Source organism: Carcharhinus amblyrhynchos, chromosome 4 (assembly GCF_965287045.1).
Source record: "Carcharhinus amblyrhynchos chromosome 4, sCarAmb.v2.hapA, whole genome shotgun sequence".
NCBI lineage: Eukaryota > Metazoa > Chordata > Chondrichthyes > Carcharhiniformes > Carcharhinidae > Carcharhinus > Carcharhinus amblyrhynchos.
The window spans coordinates 134,002,297-134,020,473 of record NC_137327.1 but is presented as its reverse complement, the minus strand read 5'-3'; the positions used below and the strand labels follow the sequence as shown (position 1 = coordinate 134,020,473).

Sequence of the window (18,177 nt, the reverse complement as noted above, 5' to 3'; positions counted from 1 at the left end):
TGGTTTTTTTTACATCTACCTAGAAGAGTAGATGACACCTTGGTTTAACATTCCATCTGAAAGATGGACTCTGGAAATGAGGACAAGTTCTTCTATATCCAGAGGTTGTGTCTCTGCAGTCCAAGTAGCTGCCTTAAATGTGGTGCAGCTTCAGCTAGTGGAATCACCTTTCAGTGGGTTACGATTGTAGGCTGTTGTAAGAAGGCAAAACATTTTGCATTTTGTTGCAAGTTCTGCTACTCACTATTTTGCTTGTGAGAAAATCCTGATACTTGTTTCTACAGTAGTCTTTGCTGAAGAGGATGGGAGACAGGTAGAGTATTTGAAGTATATCTGGGGTACCATGCCCCATGGTGAACATTCAAACAAAGTCTGTTTTCTGTGGCAGATATTGTGATCCAGTAGCTGAACAAAACAACTTCAGTCCTCCAAGGTGCTGTTGATGATTGGCCAGCTTCACTAATGGAACTGGAAGTTATAACTGCTTTACAGACCTTAGGGTTCTTTTCAATTTGCCCCATGTTACCCTCCTAATCAGTACACATTTAAGGAGTGGTTCTGCTCAGAGAAGCAACAGGAAGCTTGTCGGTACTTGTGCTGTTAGACTGTGGTATTAACAAGTTTAACACGTTGTTATCTCTGCACACACTTGTGGTGCCTTAGCCTCCCCCATGGTTCTTCTGATACGCCTAAAGCACTCAACCCCACCTTAATGACTATTGTCCGGTGGCTCTGACGTCCATCATTCTGAAATGCTTCAAAAGGTTAGTTGTGGCACAGATTAATGCTGGCCTCCCAGATTGCCTGGATCCACTACAGTTCACCTATCGCCACAACAGGTCCACAAAATATCTTGGGCCCTGCACTCAACCTTGGAACACTGGATAACAAAGATACCTATGTTTAACTTCTATTTATTGACTACAACTCAACCTTCAAACTATTATTCCTACAAAACTCATTTCCAAACTCGGGTTTGGAAAGGGCTCGGCTCGGCTCCTCCCTCTGTGACTGGATCCTAGACTTCTTAACCCACAGGCTGCAATCAGTGAGGATAGATAATGCGACCTCCTTCACGATGATCCTCACACTGGTGCTCTGTAAGTCTATGTCCTCAGCCTCTTAATATACTCCAAGTCCATTTTCAAGTTTGATGACACCACCGTAGTAGGTCATATTTCAAATAATGATGAGACAGAGTACAAGAAAGAGAGAATCAGGTGAACTGGTATGACGACAATAATCCCCCTCATTGCCAGTAAAACGAAGGAGATAGTCATCGACTTCAGGAAGCATAGTGGAAGACATGTCCCTGTCTAGATTAATGGGCATGAGGTGCAAACGGTGGAGAATTTCCAAGTTTTTAGGTGTCCAGATCACGATCAACCTGTTCTGGTTCCTTCATGCCGATGCTTAGTTAAGAAAGTCTACCAACTTTCTTAGGAAGCTGAAGAAATTCATCACTACTGTGACCACTACAACTCTCACCAACATTTACAGATGCTCCATAGAAACTATCCTTTCCAGATAGATTTATTTGTTACTTATTAGTATTACAAGTAGGCTTACATTAACACTGCAATGAAGTCACTGTGAAAATCCTCTAGTTAGGTATGGCTCCTGCTCTGACCTAAATTACGAAGGGTTGTGAAGGTAGCCCAATCCATCACGCAAACTAACCTCCCATCCGTCGAATCCGTCTACACTTCCTACTGTCTTGGAAAAGCAACCAGCAAAACCAAGGATCCCATTCACCTGGGACATGCTCTCTTCCTTCCTCTTCGTTCAGGAAAAAAATACAAAAGTCAGAGGTCATGTACCATCTGACTTGAGAACAACTTCTTCCTTGCTGTCTTAAGACTTTTGAATGGACCTACCTTATATTAAGCTAATCTTTCTCTACACGCAAGCTGTAACTGTAACACTACTGTATCCTCTTCTTTCCTTCTCTCCAATGTACTCTACAGACAGTGCGTTTTATTTGTATAGCATGCAAGAAACTATACTTATCATTGTATACCAATATACAACAGTATTTAATCAAATATTCATAACAGCACATTCTCAGCAGATAAGTTCCAAATGGCGACTTCTTGCAAGCTGTGCCCAGCATACCTTCTAATTCTATCTTTTACTCTTGTTCTATGCCTCTAAAACTTCATTCTAACTCTTTTAAACTCTCTAACAGTGCTTTAATTCAATCTCCCTGCTGCTATTAGACTTTTGAAAGGACTTACCTTGCATTGTTAACCTTTCTGTACACCCTAGCTATGACTACATTCTGCACTCTCATTTCCTTCCCTATGTATGGTATGTTTGTTTGTATAGTGCAAAAGAAACAATACTTTTCACTGTATACTAATACATGTGACAATAAATCAAATAAAAAAGAGACACTGCCTACCCCACCCAATGTGATTCCTCCAGTATCCTTTCAAACAAAGTCCCAGTCACTCAATTTTCCGAGCATACTTGAATGGACTTCCACAATTAAGTGTATTCTTTCGAACAGGGATTCTGTCTTCCATTTGGTGATTAACTCCGAAGTATCTGCATCATGCACCAAGGCCAGTTGCTTCGCCCTTTGTGTCCAGCCATTTAAGCTCACACCTGACTTTCAATAGGGCTTAACCTGAACCCCCTATCCCCAAGGCAGTCCGGCCTTGTCGGCAGTCCCGACCTCTTGTCGGGCAAAGTTCAATACAACATCACACCATCCCCTGTTCTTGAGCCGTCCAGCTAATCTACACATCTTTGAACACTGAGGCAATTTAACATGGCCAATTCGCCTTTCGACTGTGGGAGGAAACCGGAGTGCCCAGAGGTCCCTCGTGTAGATACAGGCAAGGACATGCAAACTCCACACAGTCACCATGGCTGGAATTGAACCCACGTCACTGGCACTGAGAGGCAGCAGTGCTAATCTCTGCACCAATATGCCACCCTATCTTTGTGTCAGTCTAGATATTTAGTGTTTGTAAGTTATTTGCCTATAGGAACCTGATCCATTCTTCTTCGTAATTTGTGCCTGCACGCTTTGATGGGTGATAACATGGCAACTCCAAGATACTATCCTTAATAATTTATTTCTTCTATATCTCAAAGGTGATTGTTTAAACATTGAGGCAACTTTTAATCAGTCTTTAAACAGATTTGTTGTTTGTGAACACGTGATTGGTAACATGTGACATGTACATGTGCACTATTTTAATCACAGATCTGATTTGCTTTTGATTGCTTCATTGAATTAGACATGCCTGAATTGGATGTGGTAGAGGGATAGAGATTTTGAATGGATGTACTGATAACAGGCAGTAATAAAGAAGTAGTAGGGGTCAGAATGATTTTTTTCCAAGGTGATTTTCACATAATTTCTTGAGGACAGCTTAGATTATTGGGGGGCAGCTTTTTAATTTCCAAGGGCTCCTTGAAGGTAAATCCTCCAGTAAAGTATACTAAAGAAACCACTCAAAGTAATTAATTCAGTGCACAAATAGGAAAGAAGAAGAAAGCCTCCCCACCCTGCCCCACCCCCAGTCCCACTGTCACCAACTTCTGGATTGCTGCGTTTAGTTGGAGTACACATATGTCCAATTATCAAAGGTGTACACAGCGGCAGAGGGAGATGGTGTGCTGCATCATTTTCACGTATGCTAAATATATTCTGAGTAGGTGGTGCAATCTTGAGCTTAAGCACCCCAAAGAAGATTAGTTTTGCAGTGTACTAATGGTGAAGTTTCACATACCATTTCGCTTAATACCACTTGGAGCACTGCCCTTTATGATGAAATGGAAAATTAATTTTCATCTGCTGAGTTAAGAGCAGCGGTGGTAAATTTCTGACGTGCTGATACCAAAGTTGTTGTGTTTCCATTAACCATCAAGATAATTTTGCAAAACCATTTATTTTTCTTGCATGGTCTGCAGCTAACCAACCTGCACTGACCTGGTGAACACAACGCAGTAGGAAATTAGTAGTAGACCTATTAAAATTCTTGAAGCATCATGTTTAAAGCAGTGAGTGTTTACATGTTTTGCAAGAAGTGCAAGTTTTCACAGGATTTGGTTAATGTAAGTAAACACTGAAACATTAAGGGCCCTGACACAAATGCTATCCATCAAAATTGGCGAAGACAGTTTATATGAATGCCCGTTTAAGACATTCTTCTCCCAGTAATTATTCACATCTTGTTCAGAGTTTTGCTGGTGCCCTTTAGTTGTAAATAATCACAAGGTGATCACTCCTACTGCTTGGAGAATTTTTCTTCATCTGCCCCCTCACATTTTCCTTTTCAAGGTTGCTTTACATCCTCCTTTACATCGGTATTTAGTTCTGATCTTCAGCCTAAAGGGATTTGCTTCAAGACTAGGGGTGGTGTGGTGGCACATTGGTTAGTACTGCTGCCTCACAGCACCAGGGACCTGGGTTCAATTCTGGCCTCGGGTTACTGCCTGTGTGGCGTTTGCATGTTCTCCCCATGTCTATGTGAGTTTCCTACCACAGTCCAAAGATGTGTGGGTCAGGTTGATTTGGCCATGCTAAATGGACCATAGTTTCAGGAGATTAGTAGAGTAAATATTAAGGAAATAGGCCGTGTTCGGATTGTGGCCTTTGCCAGCTCAATGGGCCGAATAGCCTCTTTCTGCACTATAGAGGTTCTATGATGCTATGAACTTTATTTTTCTTGCTACTAAGCTTCTTCTGGAAATTTCATACTTTATTCTGCATCATCTTCCAGTGTGATTGGTTTTTCTTACAGACTTATGCTCAAAATTTTATTCAGTGATTTAACTTGCATTTTGCAAATATGTCAATGAATTTGTGTATCATTACATGACCATTTGTTCGATAATTATGTTTTAGATAGGGTGGAGTCTGTCAAATTTACTTTCAGAAACTAATATCATTGATGCTATAAGTGAGAACAGATTTGCTTGATTAGAGGAGTAAGAAATTGTGAAAAAATAATTAATATTTAAGGAAGTGATTAACGTGTTGAAGTGATTGAGCTTAGTACTGGGGTTCTGTTAGTTTCCCTATAATTTTTTTGGCTGGGTTGGGGAGGCTGACATTGCTGTACACAAGAGATGTTTTGGATATTGGGTAATACTTGTGGTGACTGTTATCTCCTGGAACATATTTCTAATTGCCATTCGTGGTTGGAGAAGAATTTCTGACCTCACTAAGTATTTCTCAAAAATAATTTTCAAATGGTTTCAAGTTGTATTATCCATATATTTTGATATCCCTTTTTCTGTGCCACTTTCCTCCATTCCACTCTTCCAAGCCTGGCATCCTTGGAGAATATGGCTCTGCAGATAATGTGGAAATTTTTATGCAAGGGTACTGGATAGCCAGTGTCAACACTCTGACTTGGGGGTGCACCACTGCCAGTTCTGACCTTGCAGTTGTGATTTTTTTTTTGTTTTGTCCTTGATCTATGTTCACGCATTCATTTTCTATTGGGAGTTATTGGATAGCATTTAGGAGGGGACTCTTACCATTTGATTCTTTACTTTCTGCATTCTGTTATTTTGTGTCAAATGTGATGTAGGGTGATATTGGTGTAAGTTATTAGTTATGGCTCCCTCATGATGCAAGCAACAAACCATGCCCACCAAGAAGTGAAAAATCAATTAAACTAATTGTCTTCCTGCGATTCTGTCTTTGTAGTGTGGATCTGGGTCCTTGTTTAGAATGTTAGGTGTGAAAGATTTCTAGGCACGTAATCTGTGAACACTCATTGTCCAGCCTCTTGCGTGAAATCATTCAATATTAAAACAAAGGGAAGGCTACCAGTACTATTATACCACAGCATAACTTTCTGCTTTTGGGGAATTCAGTGAGATTGCACATAGGAGAAATAATGGAGCAAGAGAAGTAAATAAGGAAAATCGACCTCTAAGCACATTAAAGGAAAGAGAGAAAAACTAGCTGAATTTGTGGTAGTAGCAAAGGCATTGCATTTTCCAAGAATGTTGTATTCTTAGAGTGAACATAAGCTCAGCATTATTAAAACCTGTGGTTGGAACAATGTCTGTGGTGTGTCTACTGTACCACCCTCACCTGCCTCATATTTTTGTTTTTCTATACTATCCAACAATACAAAACTTGGAGGAAAAATATGTTTCAAGTTAGAAGGAATACAAAACAATGAGAGAAAATATAGTTTTCTAGTTGGGAATTATTTTTCAGTTTTGCCAGCCCATTATTTCCTCACTCAAAATCTTCATAAACACCAACATGTTGTTCTAAGTCTTTTTTTTTAAGATGATTGATGCAGTTTAAAGTTGTTAACAACCAGTCTCTGCCATGGCAGAACTTGAAGCTGTGAACCTTGTTGTTCTATACAATTGTCATTGTTCCTTCGTCATTCTCCCTCCCTTCACCAGTGGTGGTGTTCCAAGCCTTCTTTTGTGAAATTGAATTCTAAGGTACCTGTGTCTGCCAATCACTGCGTCCACTAATGAAGACTTTGTGAAGAAGCTATAACGTTCCTATATGGCAGTTGCATAGCAAATAAACTAGACACACAAAGGTTTTTGGCTCCACGTTAAGCTGAAATCCCTTTATAAATTCAGTACAGTAAACATTGAAATGAACTTCTCTTGACCAAGTCAGGTCAAATACTTAAAATCTAGAATACTGGCGATGTGACTACACATTAAATTCAACTAAATACATTTTTTAGAATAACTGTAGTTCACAAAATGCACGGTGTTTGAGAAATCCTTAGTGGCACGGCAGCATGATGACATGTATCACTTGGATTGCAACAATGCAGTGCAATTGATAAAAGCAAATTACTGCGGATGCTCTAATCTGAAACCAAAAGAGAAAATGCTGGAAAATCTCCTTAGTATGTCTGGCAGCATTGGTAAGGAGGGAAAAGAGCTGACGTTTCAAGTCCAGATGACTGTTTGTCAAAGCAATTGACGTGTGACCCCCTGAATAAGAGATTTGGCTTATTTAGCCAGACTTTTCTGGCATGGTAATTGCAAATTCAGTTGAAATATTCACCTAAAAAAATTTCTAGATTTACTTTGGAAGTGTGGGTTTGTTCTAAGCATCTGCCTGAATGTTGGGGTATAATAGATTGCGTTTTGTCATTCGTATACCACAATATTATGACGGTGCTACAGTTTGAATTTCAGTCTTAGTGAGAATTATATTGTAACTTTGCAGTCTGTCTGATTTGGTCTGTGAAGGGAAGCTACAGGCAGTTTATCATATGGTGTAATGATGGATTATACACCTGTGTAGATCATGTATAAAATAAAGTGCGCAAATTGCAGTTTATTTTTCTGCCAGAATCTTTCATGGAATGAAAATTAATTTTGTTTTTAAAAATGTTTTTCATGTCTTCAAATAATTTTTGTGTAGTCCATTTTACTGATTACAAACCATGCTTCAATAAATAAATAGTGTGGTGCTATAACTCAGGCTGTTACTACATTTTACCTGGAGGACATCTATTAAGCTCAGTCTGGTAAAGTCCCAGGTTCATTTCCCTCTTCCATTTTGAATATTTGTCACGTCACTGCATCAGTTTGATGTATATTTATATCTCTCAGTTCAGTTGGAGGACTTTTAATTTTTCCATCTTATTTGCAGACTCAACGTCTGTGGCCGCAGTAATTGCGTCAAAATGCTGATTCTTTGGGTGTCTCAGTGAGAAAAAGTATGGAATAAGAGATAGTGACACTACTGTTGAATTTATATTGGCCAAGAAGAGTGCTGTTCTTTAATCAAACTTCTTCCACCATGGACACACTTCTCTCTCTTCCCCTCACAGCTGCTTTCTGTTGGCCAATCATCAACTCCCACACATGCAGCTGTCGAGTGATACCAGAGTCACCACAAATCTCACTCGTTAATTCCGTCCATTTGTTGTGATACATTGGCACAGTTTCCTGTCTAGTGAAGTGAAGCCTTTTGGGGTTGAAGCTGTAAACTGGCTGGAAATTGACAGATCAAAATTTATATCCCTAAAGACCACATATGGCTGAAGATGCTTTTAAAGTGCAAAATGCTTGAGCAATCCTTGCCAAATATACTCATCAAAAATACAAGAACTTCTCTAATGTCTAGTTTCTGAGGCTAATTTTAGTTTTTAATCACTTTATTTGCATAGTAAAAATTGAGCTTTATTGTAGATATTTTCCAGTTAGCAAGAGCAGCTATTGTTGTATCACTGACATTTTACATTAGGTCACAGCACCACAGGGCAGTCTGTTATTAGTTGAAATGTTAAACTAGGAATACAAGTCAACACTGGATGATTTGCATATGATTTTAAAAGTAACTTTATTTATATTCACTCATTAAAATATTAAAAATCTTAATTTCCTACAGTCAAATAAAAACTGTTTTAATTCAGGTTTCAAGCTTTTGCAAAATGCTGAAAATGCACAACAGGCCAGTCGGCACTTGAACATTAACTGGGTTAATGCTTTGGGGTGTAACCTTTCAAGAGTTGAAGTACTTAATTTAAAACTTCATCCTACGTGATTTTTAATCATTTTTCAAACCTTTCTTTCAGAATTCCATTCGACATAACCTTTCCTTGCACAGTAAATTCATCCGAGTCCACAATGAAGCCACAGGGAAGAGTTCCTGGTGGATTCTTAATCCTGAAGGTGGGAAAAGTGGGAAGTCGCCCAGGAGAAGAGCAGCATCAATGGACAACAATAGTAAACTTGTGAAGAGCAAAGGGAGAGCAGCCCGGAAAAAGGCTGCCCTCCAAGCAACCCAGGAAGGGAGTGGTGATAGTCCTGGTTCACAAGTTTCCAAATGGCCTGGAAGTCCTTCTTCTCGCAACAGTGAGGATTCTGAGGCCTGGACTAGCTTTAGGCCAAGAACAAGTTCAAATGCTAGTACTTTAAGTACAGGGCGTCTGTCCCCCATAATGCCAGAACAGGAGGATCTAGAAGATGAGCTCCATTCTGCATTGGTCTACCCTGGCACTACAAGCAAGTTGCCATCAACCCTAACTGAAAACATAATTGAAGAACTTGAACTCATTGATAGTTTGAACCTCATGTCCCCCTCATCTACATTATTGCCAACCCAGCAGTCATTGTCCACTGGCTTGATACAGCAAAACTCAACCTACACATTCAGGCAGCAAAACTCAGTCTCTGGATCACAGGCTTCTACCTATGGAAACTCTTTCTTTGATCCGTCTGACCTGACGTCTGTGCAGACCCACTTTAGTGTACCTCCAACACTTGAAGCGCTCCTGACTTCAGATTCACCAACTCATACTGATGTGATGATGAGCCAAGTTGACCCTGTCATGCCACAGACAGGCGGTCGACTGAACAGTGAAAATCTGATGTTGTTTAATGTTGAATCGCTCAACAGCCCATCTGGAGAGTCAAAAGTTAGTCAGGCTAGTCAACGAGGGAAGTCTGCAGGTCCGTCGGCCACATCTGCTAATGCTAATGCTTTACCTCACACATTGAGTATGATAGGACCTCCGCCTGATGCAAGCCAAATGCCAACTTTGAAGGCCCAGCTTCAGACACCTGTAAACCAGGCTCTGCAACTTGGCCTGCCGTCCACTCATAACTCGAACAGCAACAGCAATTCTTCAGGAGGGATGAATATGAATTCTGAGAATTTTCCACGCGATCTTGATCTGGATATGTTCATGGAAAGTCTTGACTGTGATGTGGATTACATAATTGACCACGACCTCATGGATGATGAAGGGCTTGATTTCAACTTGGAGCCTATTGCCAATAACCCATCCTATCCTAACACTTCACAGTCATCCTCTCGTAGCTGGGTGCCAAGTTAACTTAGATACATTATCCGAAGGTAACTAAAGTCTTGTCTTTCATGTTGTACCAGACTAATTTTTCAAAGATAAACAATTTGGCTGCATATCACAATATTCATAAAGCTGACTTGCCTTCAAGTGTACTTTATTTCCCCTTGCAGTCAACCACCTTGCCAACTGCATGTGAACCAGCAGAAGCAATTTAAAATGAGAGCTTAAAACAAGATTTCCCTTGCATGGAAGCAGCTATAAGCAGTTAAAATTATTTTTAAATGGCAAACAGGAGATTCATGGACAGAACTCTCAAGCAATTTTCCTGCCTAGGATTCCAGACTTTTCCTCTCAGATTGAGGTTTGAAGTGGATCTGACCATTTGAAAGTTTTGAATTTGTAAATGATAATGCTTCAACACGGAGAACTAGTTTTGGCCAAGTTGTCTAGTATGTTTGATGGGCTAGATGAGGGTGTGGATAAAGTCCATTGCGTCGCTCAATTCCATTCTTCACAAACAATGTGAAAATTTTCATCTTAAACTTTCACTTTATGGTTTTCTACCCTTGTGGCATGTTTAAACACTGTCTCCTCACTTGCACTGCCATTAGCAGACTGAACATTCTTGATTTTCTTGTTTGATCTGTTTCTAATCCCTTGACAGTGGAAACTTCTGAACTGGAATTATTAGTAGATATGATGTAGGTCCTGGCACACATGGCTCTTTTGCTTACTTAGAATTTATAAGGTGTAGTGCATTTTGATGCCATTCTGAAAGGCAGTGTCAATTTTCAGCAATTATTTTTCAATACAAATTATAGTGTATGAAAATTGCTGCATTTTTAACTCTGCACTTTAAAAGAAAAGGCTATGTTCAGACTGAAAGTAAAATGAATTGATGCTTTACTGCCATTCAGGTGCTGATTGCCTCTGTGTAATGTTTAGATGTACACATAAATGAACTGAAAGTAATGTAGAAATGGCGTAATTGCAAGGAAGAGCAACCCTCTAACTAAGGATTTGATGAATAGTTTTAATTTGTAAAGTAGTCTGAAGAAGACAGTTGCCTATATTTGAATCAAAGTGCTTCCTTTCTTTGTAATCATTGCCTATGATAGCATTTTCATATTGTCAAGATGGGCTGTTTACTGTACCAATTTGACAAAAAACTTTGCAGAAAAGAATTAATGTTATACTTTTGAATATTAACTCAAAGTATTGAGTATTTGTATTAACATTTAAAACTTAAAACAAAACTACAGTTGTGGGGAATCTGAAATAAAAACAGAAAATTCTGGAAATTTTCAACTAACCTAGCAGCATCTGAAGAGAGGAACAGAATTAAAATTTCAGGCGTGTGACCTTTCACAACACTGAGAAAAGTTAGAAATTTAATAAGTTTTGAATAAGTGAGGAGGTGAGGGTGCGAAGAACAACCAAAGAGAACATTTGACACATTGGAAGTCAGGGCTGATTTAAACCAAAAATGCCATAAAGGTTCCATGGTGAAAAGCTGAAGGGAGCAGTATTGAGCAAATAAAGAAACAGATGATGTGACTAGAGGTGTGAATGGCAGGATCCGATTGGATTGGCACTTCACAGCCTTCTGAACCTAGCATTGGATTCAACAATTTTAGATCATAACCTCTGCCCCATTTTGTTTCATATTTGCTGTTTTCTTTTTTCCTCTTGCTTTCAATTCCTTTACTTTGCTTTTGGACTGTTTTATTTGCACTTTCCTGTCCCCAAGTTCATCTTATCTACAAGACATACCTTCTGCTCACTTAACCCCATTCTCAATAAACTCCTTGACTTGACTTTTTTTGAGTCCTCACTTTATCTGTTATTGCAAATTGTTTCCTCCCCTCTTGTACTACCTTTGTACCATTCAAAGCTTTATCACCTTTTATTGAAGGAAAACACCCACAAGCTTTTGGTCCTTGCTAAATACTGTCCCTACCTCTCTCCCAACATTTTGGGATGCATCATTACCTCCAAGATCCATGCCCACCACCTCTGCAATTAAATCCCTCCAGTTAGCTGTCTGCTCCTTTCAATGGTCCAAATTAACTCTAATATATATTTTGAAACAACATTTACACTGTTAGCACTGAACATAAGAAATAGGAGCAGGAGTAGGCCATCTAGCCCTTTGAGCCTGCCCCGCCATTCAGTAAGATCATGGCTGATCTGAAGTGGATCAGTTCCACTTTCCCGCTGTCTCCCCATAACCCTTAATTCCCTTGTCTATCAAAAACCTATCTACCTGTGACAATTTCAAAGAACAAAGAACAAAAACAGCCCGGGAAACAGGCCCTTCGACCCGGCGAGCCCGCACCGCCATTTTAATATTACCAGCACCCCCCCCTCCTCCCATGATCCTTATCTGTTGTTTTTATGGCAGTCCACATGGAGGGAAACACTGTGTACAGTTTTGGGTGCTAATGGATTCCTTTCTTTCATTCTCATTTTCTTTATTTTCCCCTTGTGAGCAAGTACTTTGCTTTTATTAGATTGCTTCCCCGCAGCAGCATGACTCTGTTTAGTAACTAATTATGTAAAAAACTACATGTACAAGTCTGCACCATGTTGTTCTTGTCAGTGGAATTTTAAATAGCAAAAGATTCATAAAAATACATGTATAACTCAGCATTGATTCCCACGCACTGATTTTTGTTTTCTTCTGTAACAGGTTTGCTGTTTGTCAGCTGAATCCATCGCCTCCCTTCACAAATTGATGTTTATTTTGAAGTGATCCAGGAGTTGAATATATTTCCAGTTTCACATTTTTCACCTGTGTACAATGAGTTGATCCAAGAAGGCATTTTCTCTTTGGCATGCATTCTGATTTCCAGAGTGCATGAAACAGTTCCTAAACAACCTTTGGATGAGATGTTTGGAATGTCATTGTGCCAATGCTGCCCATTTGAAAAATTTTATTACATTACGAATAACTTCTCAGAAGGAATTGTTCATACTGATGGGGATGTTTATTATTTTTGTCATGTTTCCCCTGCTCTGTGATTTCTCTTGGTACAGCAATCTGAGATTATGAAAATAAGACTGCAAATATATAGGATCATAACAGTGAAGTAGATGTGATATTCTCAACTACTTTTTAAGCACAGGATATGTAACAAAAAACACAGTAATATGTAGCAGCGCTTTCCTTTGGGACTTAATGTTAAAACACTACAAGGTAAGAAGTTATTCAATCCGAATTTTCAAGAGAATAACACAAACCATGTCAAATCAAGACACGAGATTGAGAATAGAAGAGTAATTGAGCTTAAGCTGCTGTGTCGGACAGATCACAAATGAAGTGAAACACCATATCGAAACAGCGAGCTTGTGGACTGAGGATTATCTCCCTTCTTCTTCCCCATCACTTTTGGTTGTGTTCAACATCCAGTTGTGTCCAGCTGAGATTGAGAAAAGTCTAAACTGTTTGTAAATAAGAATGAAAGAGAGGGGAAGGTGGGGGTGGAATGTGCAACATACCCCAGTAAGACGAAGAAAGCTTGGGTTTCAAGTACCGGAAGGAATATACTTAGACTTTCCCACACTGCTATGACATCAACCCAATCCAAAATATGCAGTCATACCCCAGTCTATAAAATAGTATCCTGTTTTAAAACCGATAGCAAAACCACAAGCTATGAAACTATTTTGTGATTTAATTTTGGTCTGCTTTATAAGCGCTGCTCTTGATTTTAACAAGTGAAACGTTTTTCTTCATTTCTCCCTTTCCACTCCATTTTAGCGGATTGAATAGATTAACTTCAAATTCAATGAATTTGGAAATTTTGTTGGATAGCTTGTTGGTTCATTCTTTGGGAGGAGGATGCTGTGTTATCTGGAAGACACTGGCTCAACAATGAAATACTGCCTAATTGGGAGAAATGGTGGAAAAAACTCAGATTTGAAAATCTTCCCTTCAAATGTAAGAAGCTATTCGTAAATGTTATATAAATATAACAAAACTCTTCCAGTCTGTAATTTGAAATGTTTTCCTCTTAAATCATGACTTGTACTTGAGCGCATAATCTGGTCTGACACTCCAATGTAGCACAGATTGGCTGCTACATCTCCCTGCATTACAACAGTGAAGCACTTAAAATGACTTCATGTGGCTGTAAAACACTTTGGAATGCCCCGAGGTTGAGGAAAGGTGCTATTTTACACTTCACTAATTAGATTAAAGTTCATAAGTCACACTAATACCAGCAATTACAAAGGAGAAAGTAAAACATGTCCAGTTGGGGCAATTGTTACAAGATGAATAATTGGTTTTGTTCATGAAGCAGCTACCTGAACTGCTATCTGGGGTAGGTTGCAAAGAACAAAGCAGATGCACAGGAATGATTGCAGGTCATTGTCTTCAGATGACTTCATTAAACTCCAAGGAAAAACTGAAGCAGTTTACGGTTGTTGACTACATATTGAAATGAAATCACTGCCTTGAAGGCACTCCTGGGGGGTTTATGGTATTTCTTTAATAATGTACACTCCTGAAGTTCATGGGATTGACTTTCATCTGTTTTGGGTTGCATTTCTGAGCGGCTGTTCTCAGTGCAGTTGCACAAGGCTAATGCACTCCTCATCATTGCGTGATGATGTTCACATTGAAGGATTAAGGATTGTGACCTAATCACTGCATGTTGTATCAAGAAATAATCTTTACTGATTGGTAACTTTACGTACTGTGGCCATATATATTGATATGGCACATGCCTGTGTTCAGATGACCTCAACTGCTCTCATCCTCCTGAATCCTGGATTGTATTCATTATTTCTTAGAAACACACTCCTTTTTAACATCCTTTTGTTACATGCAAAATTAAAATACAGATTATATCAAAATTTGAAATTATGAAACTAAATTGAACAATGATTAAATTACAGTGCGATTCAAGCTAAAGTGATCTGATTTATTTAACTGTTTAATAATGGCTGATGCCATTTATTATAGGTATTAGACGTCATCAGTGTAAATGCTACAATGAAAATAAGGGACTGGATGGCAGTGTTTTGATAATATTGTTTGTTTTTTTGATTCTCTGGTTTAACTTCAGCCAGATTATTGGAATGAAAGTCTACCATTTGCCTCTAAGGCTTCTTTATAAATTACTTCGGGTAGTGTTGATCAATTCCTATTCAGCATGGATTTGCAGCACAAAACGCCCCTTGATTTAGCACTAAACTGTAAAGCTCACTCAGATCATAGATGTCTAGTGTGAGAAATGGGGAGGAATATCGTTCTGGTGAGTAGGGGCATTCAGAAGATGAGGCACTTTTATTTAGGCTTTACTCGGCATCCAATTTAGAAGCGTTTGGTGTTGGGTATTCAACACGAATATTGTTCTTTTTGTTAGCACTATTGTTTTTGATAAGCAATTATTAAAAGGATCTTGGGGGGTAATTCTAGGACCCCCCCCCCCCCCCCATCTGCATCTCATTCTTCCCACTCCATCCACTTTGCAACTTCCAGAAATGCTTTGAGACTGACTTACACTTTTTGAAAAAAAAAACTCCTTTTCTTACTAAACTACCAGAAAAGAAAATAGTCTTTGAAAGATTTGGGTATCTTGTGTTATTATTGCAAGAAGTCCTGTGGCAAGCCAGTACCAGCCTTAGGAATAATATATACTCTGCATTGGAAATCACCAGCAGTTGAGGTAAACAGGAGTTTCCCAATCTCCTGATTTTATAAAGTGTTTGTCTAATAGTCATTGTGGCGCACCAGCCTCATTTGGCATACTTTCTTTTCTGGAACAGCCAGTGTGCTATTGTACTTCAGGCTGCTGCCAGAAGTGCTGAGGTGGAGTATTCAGTGGATGCTATCACAATTGATTCCCAATCCTGCTTGCTTTAGTCACTCAGTTATATTTCCTAAAAACATTTTTTTGTGTCTGTATAAATTATTCTATTGAGGATTAGAGACAGATTAATACGTGCCACAAAAACACTAAAGTTAATTGCTGGGAACAAATATTTTTAAAGCCTCTGTTCTTTTACTCAATGAAAATCTGCCTTTACCTCTCAGGGTGATTCTGAATATATGCTAGTGTCAAAACACACAGGGCAAGTGTGTTTTGTTTTTATTATTTAGATTGATCATATATGACTCGCAGAAGAGGCATTATGCCAGATTCATTTGTTTACGCAGATCAAGTTAATTTTCAGATTGCATTTTTTAAAAAAATTACATAAAATGACAGTGCAACATTTTTTTCATTCTTGGTTTTTAAGTTGTTAGCTTCAGATTTTGCTTGTAAATAAAGTTGTACTGCATCCAATAACTAGTAGTTTGTAGGTTCCGTGTGTATTTTTCAAGTATCTTTTTTATGTTTTGCATCTTAAATGAAAGTTTAAATTTGTTCTGTGGATGTTTCCCACTGATCTCTCTGACTTTTTGTTTTTGTGTTAATTATACAGGATAACACAATTAGACTTAGCCTTTCCAGTATCACTTCCCTTTCCCTTGGGGTGTCTGTGTATTTGTATAGGTATACAGTTCTGAAAGGGTACAGATTTTCAGTTATTTGTGGAAAGAAAGGTGCATTTGATACTCTTCCCAATGTGGGTTCATGCCCTCCATTTCATTGTGCTGCAAATTTCCATCCTTTGATCTGGGGATTGTATTGATCAGAAGCGGAGGTATTCACCCCATTTTGAACAGCTGAACGAACATTGGATGGTCATGGAAATTGAGGATGCTTTTTCACATCTCTCGGCATTTGACAGATGCTTGAAAGCAAGTTGTAATTTTTCCTTTGGCTACAGACGGTACCTTGAGGTTTGGGGCAGAAAGAGGAGAAGCTGAGAAAGGATCAAAATTTTACATGAGGGAGGGTGGGAAGTTATGTGCAGCGTGTATGTTGTTCTACCAATGGTGCTATCCTGAAGCCCTTAGAGCCTCTTTTGTTAGTTTTAAAAGATTCATTAAATAGTTGCTGCATAACCCTTTTATCTTACAGAGAGACACTTTTGTACAGTTAATAATATACAGTTAATACTGGTGTGTATTGGTGTCCTCTTGTCCCCACATTTTATGTTGTAAACAAAATGTTAGTGGGACTCTTGCATAGAAAGTTACCCCTGTGGTGAATATGGTAAAGAGAATTCATGCAGTGAACCATAATTTCATCTTTTAGTGAGATGTGGAATGCAATGATGCTTTGCTGTCCTGCCCTCTCAGCTAGCTGATGATGCACAGGTGAGAGAGAGGACAAAAGTGAAAAATTGAAAGTAGCGCACAGTTTTCAATTTGTTAGAGTATGCATTTTTCTAATCTGTTAAAGCATTTGATTTTCCAAGGTAAAGGATATCTTTACAATAACATTTTCCTTTATTGTTAAATTGTTGCATAACCAGCAAGTTCCATGAGGTCTGCCTTTTACCAGTATATTGTTTGATGGTGTTTGCAGAGTTCTACATAAAATGCTTAAGTGCATTATTATCTCTGTAGTTTTTTTTTAAATTAAGCATTTTTAAGAGTATTCTATACCTATAAAACTTTCATGCAAATGTTCCATGTGGTACTATTTTGGTACACGGGGCTTGTAACATTAAAGTATATTTTATGCAAGTGTGATATGTTTATATACCATGTGATGCCATCTGTAAGAAATATTTCTCATTTCATAAAGAAGGTCACTTCACAAACTTCATGTGTTTTTGTTTTTAAGTGTATGACCACGCAATGATCAGCACCAACCCAACTGTTCTGGGGGCTTATGGGTAAGACTTGCCATTGGGTGCTCCCCCTCCTTTTTCCCTCTCTTTCTGATTTCAACCATCCCCACCATATCATCATTGTTCCTTGAGTATTGTTTCAAAAATAAAATAAAAACTACAAACCTTTGTGTGGACCTTTCTTTTGTTTTTGCTGTTTTTCCCAACTCACCCCTACTCTGATTTTTCTCTGCCGTTGAGCTGAGGACTATACTGTTGAGGTAAAAGGATGACCGTCTTTCAGTTCACTTGAACGTCCATTCCTCATGTATCTAAACTTCATGCCCATGCCCAAACACCACCCTGGCCTTTTTTCCCCTTTTTCATCTCCTTACCATCTTATGCTACCAGTTTATTTATGAGTATCACAAGTAGGCTTACATTAATACTGCAATGAAGCTACTGTGAAAATCCCTAAGTTGCCACACGCCATCACCTGTTCAGCTACACTGAGGGAGAATCTAGCATAGTCAATGCACCTAAGTAGCACATGTTTTGGACTGTGGAGGAAACTGGAGCACCCTGAGGAAACAGGGAGAACATGCAGACTCTGCACAGACAGTGACTCATGCTGGGAATTGAACCTAGGTTCCTAATGCTGACAGGCAGCAGTGTTAGATGCCAGGGTATAGATATTAACAGCAGCTGACTTCATTACTCC

General features: G+C 38.9%; 1 protein-coding gene across 1 annotated transcript in view; it reads left to right on the top strand.

The window, feature by feature from the left end:
* The window catches only part of LOC145342376 (forkhead box protein O1-like), a 49,892-nt gene extending 32,251 nt beyond the window's left edge, over positions 1-17,641 (top strand). The window contains exons 2-3 of the mRNA XM_080187909.1: positions 8,544-9,826; positions 12,472-17,641. Coding sequence (XP_080044035.1) covers positions 8,544-9,806 — 1,263 coding nt within the window. The 3' untranslated portion in view covers positions 9,807-9,826; positions 12,472-17,641. The remainder of the gene's footprint in view (positions 1-8,543; positions 9,827-12,471) is intronic.
* The last annotated feature ends 536 nt before the right edge of the window (positions 17,642-18,177 follow it).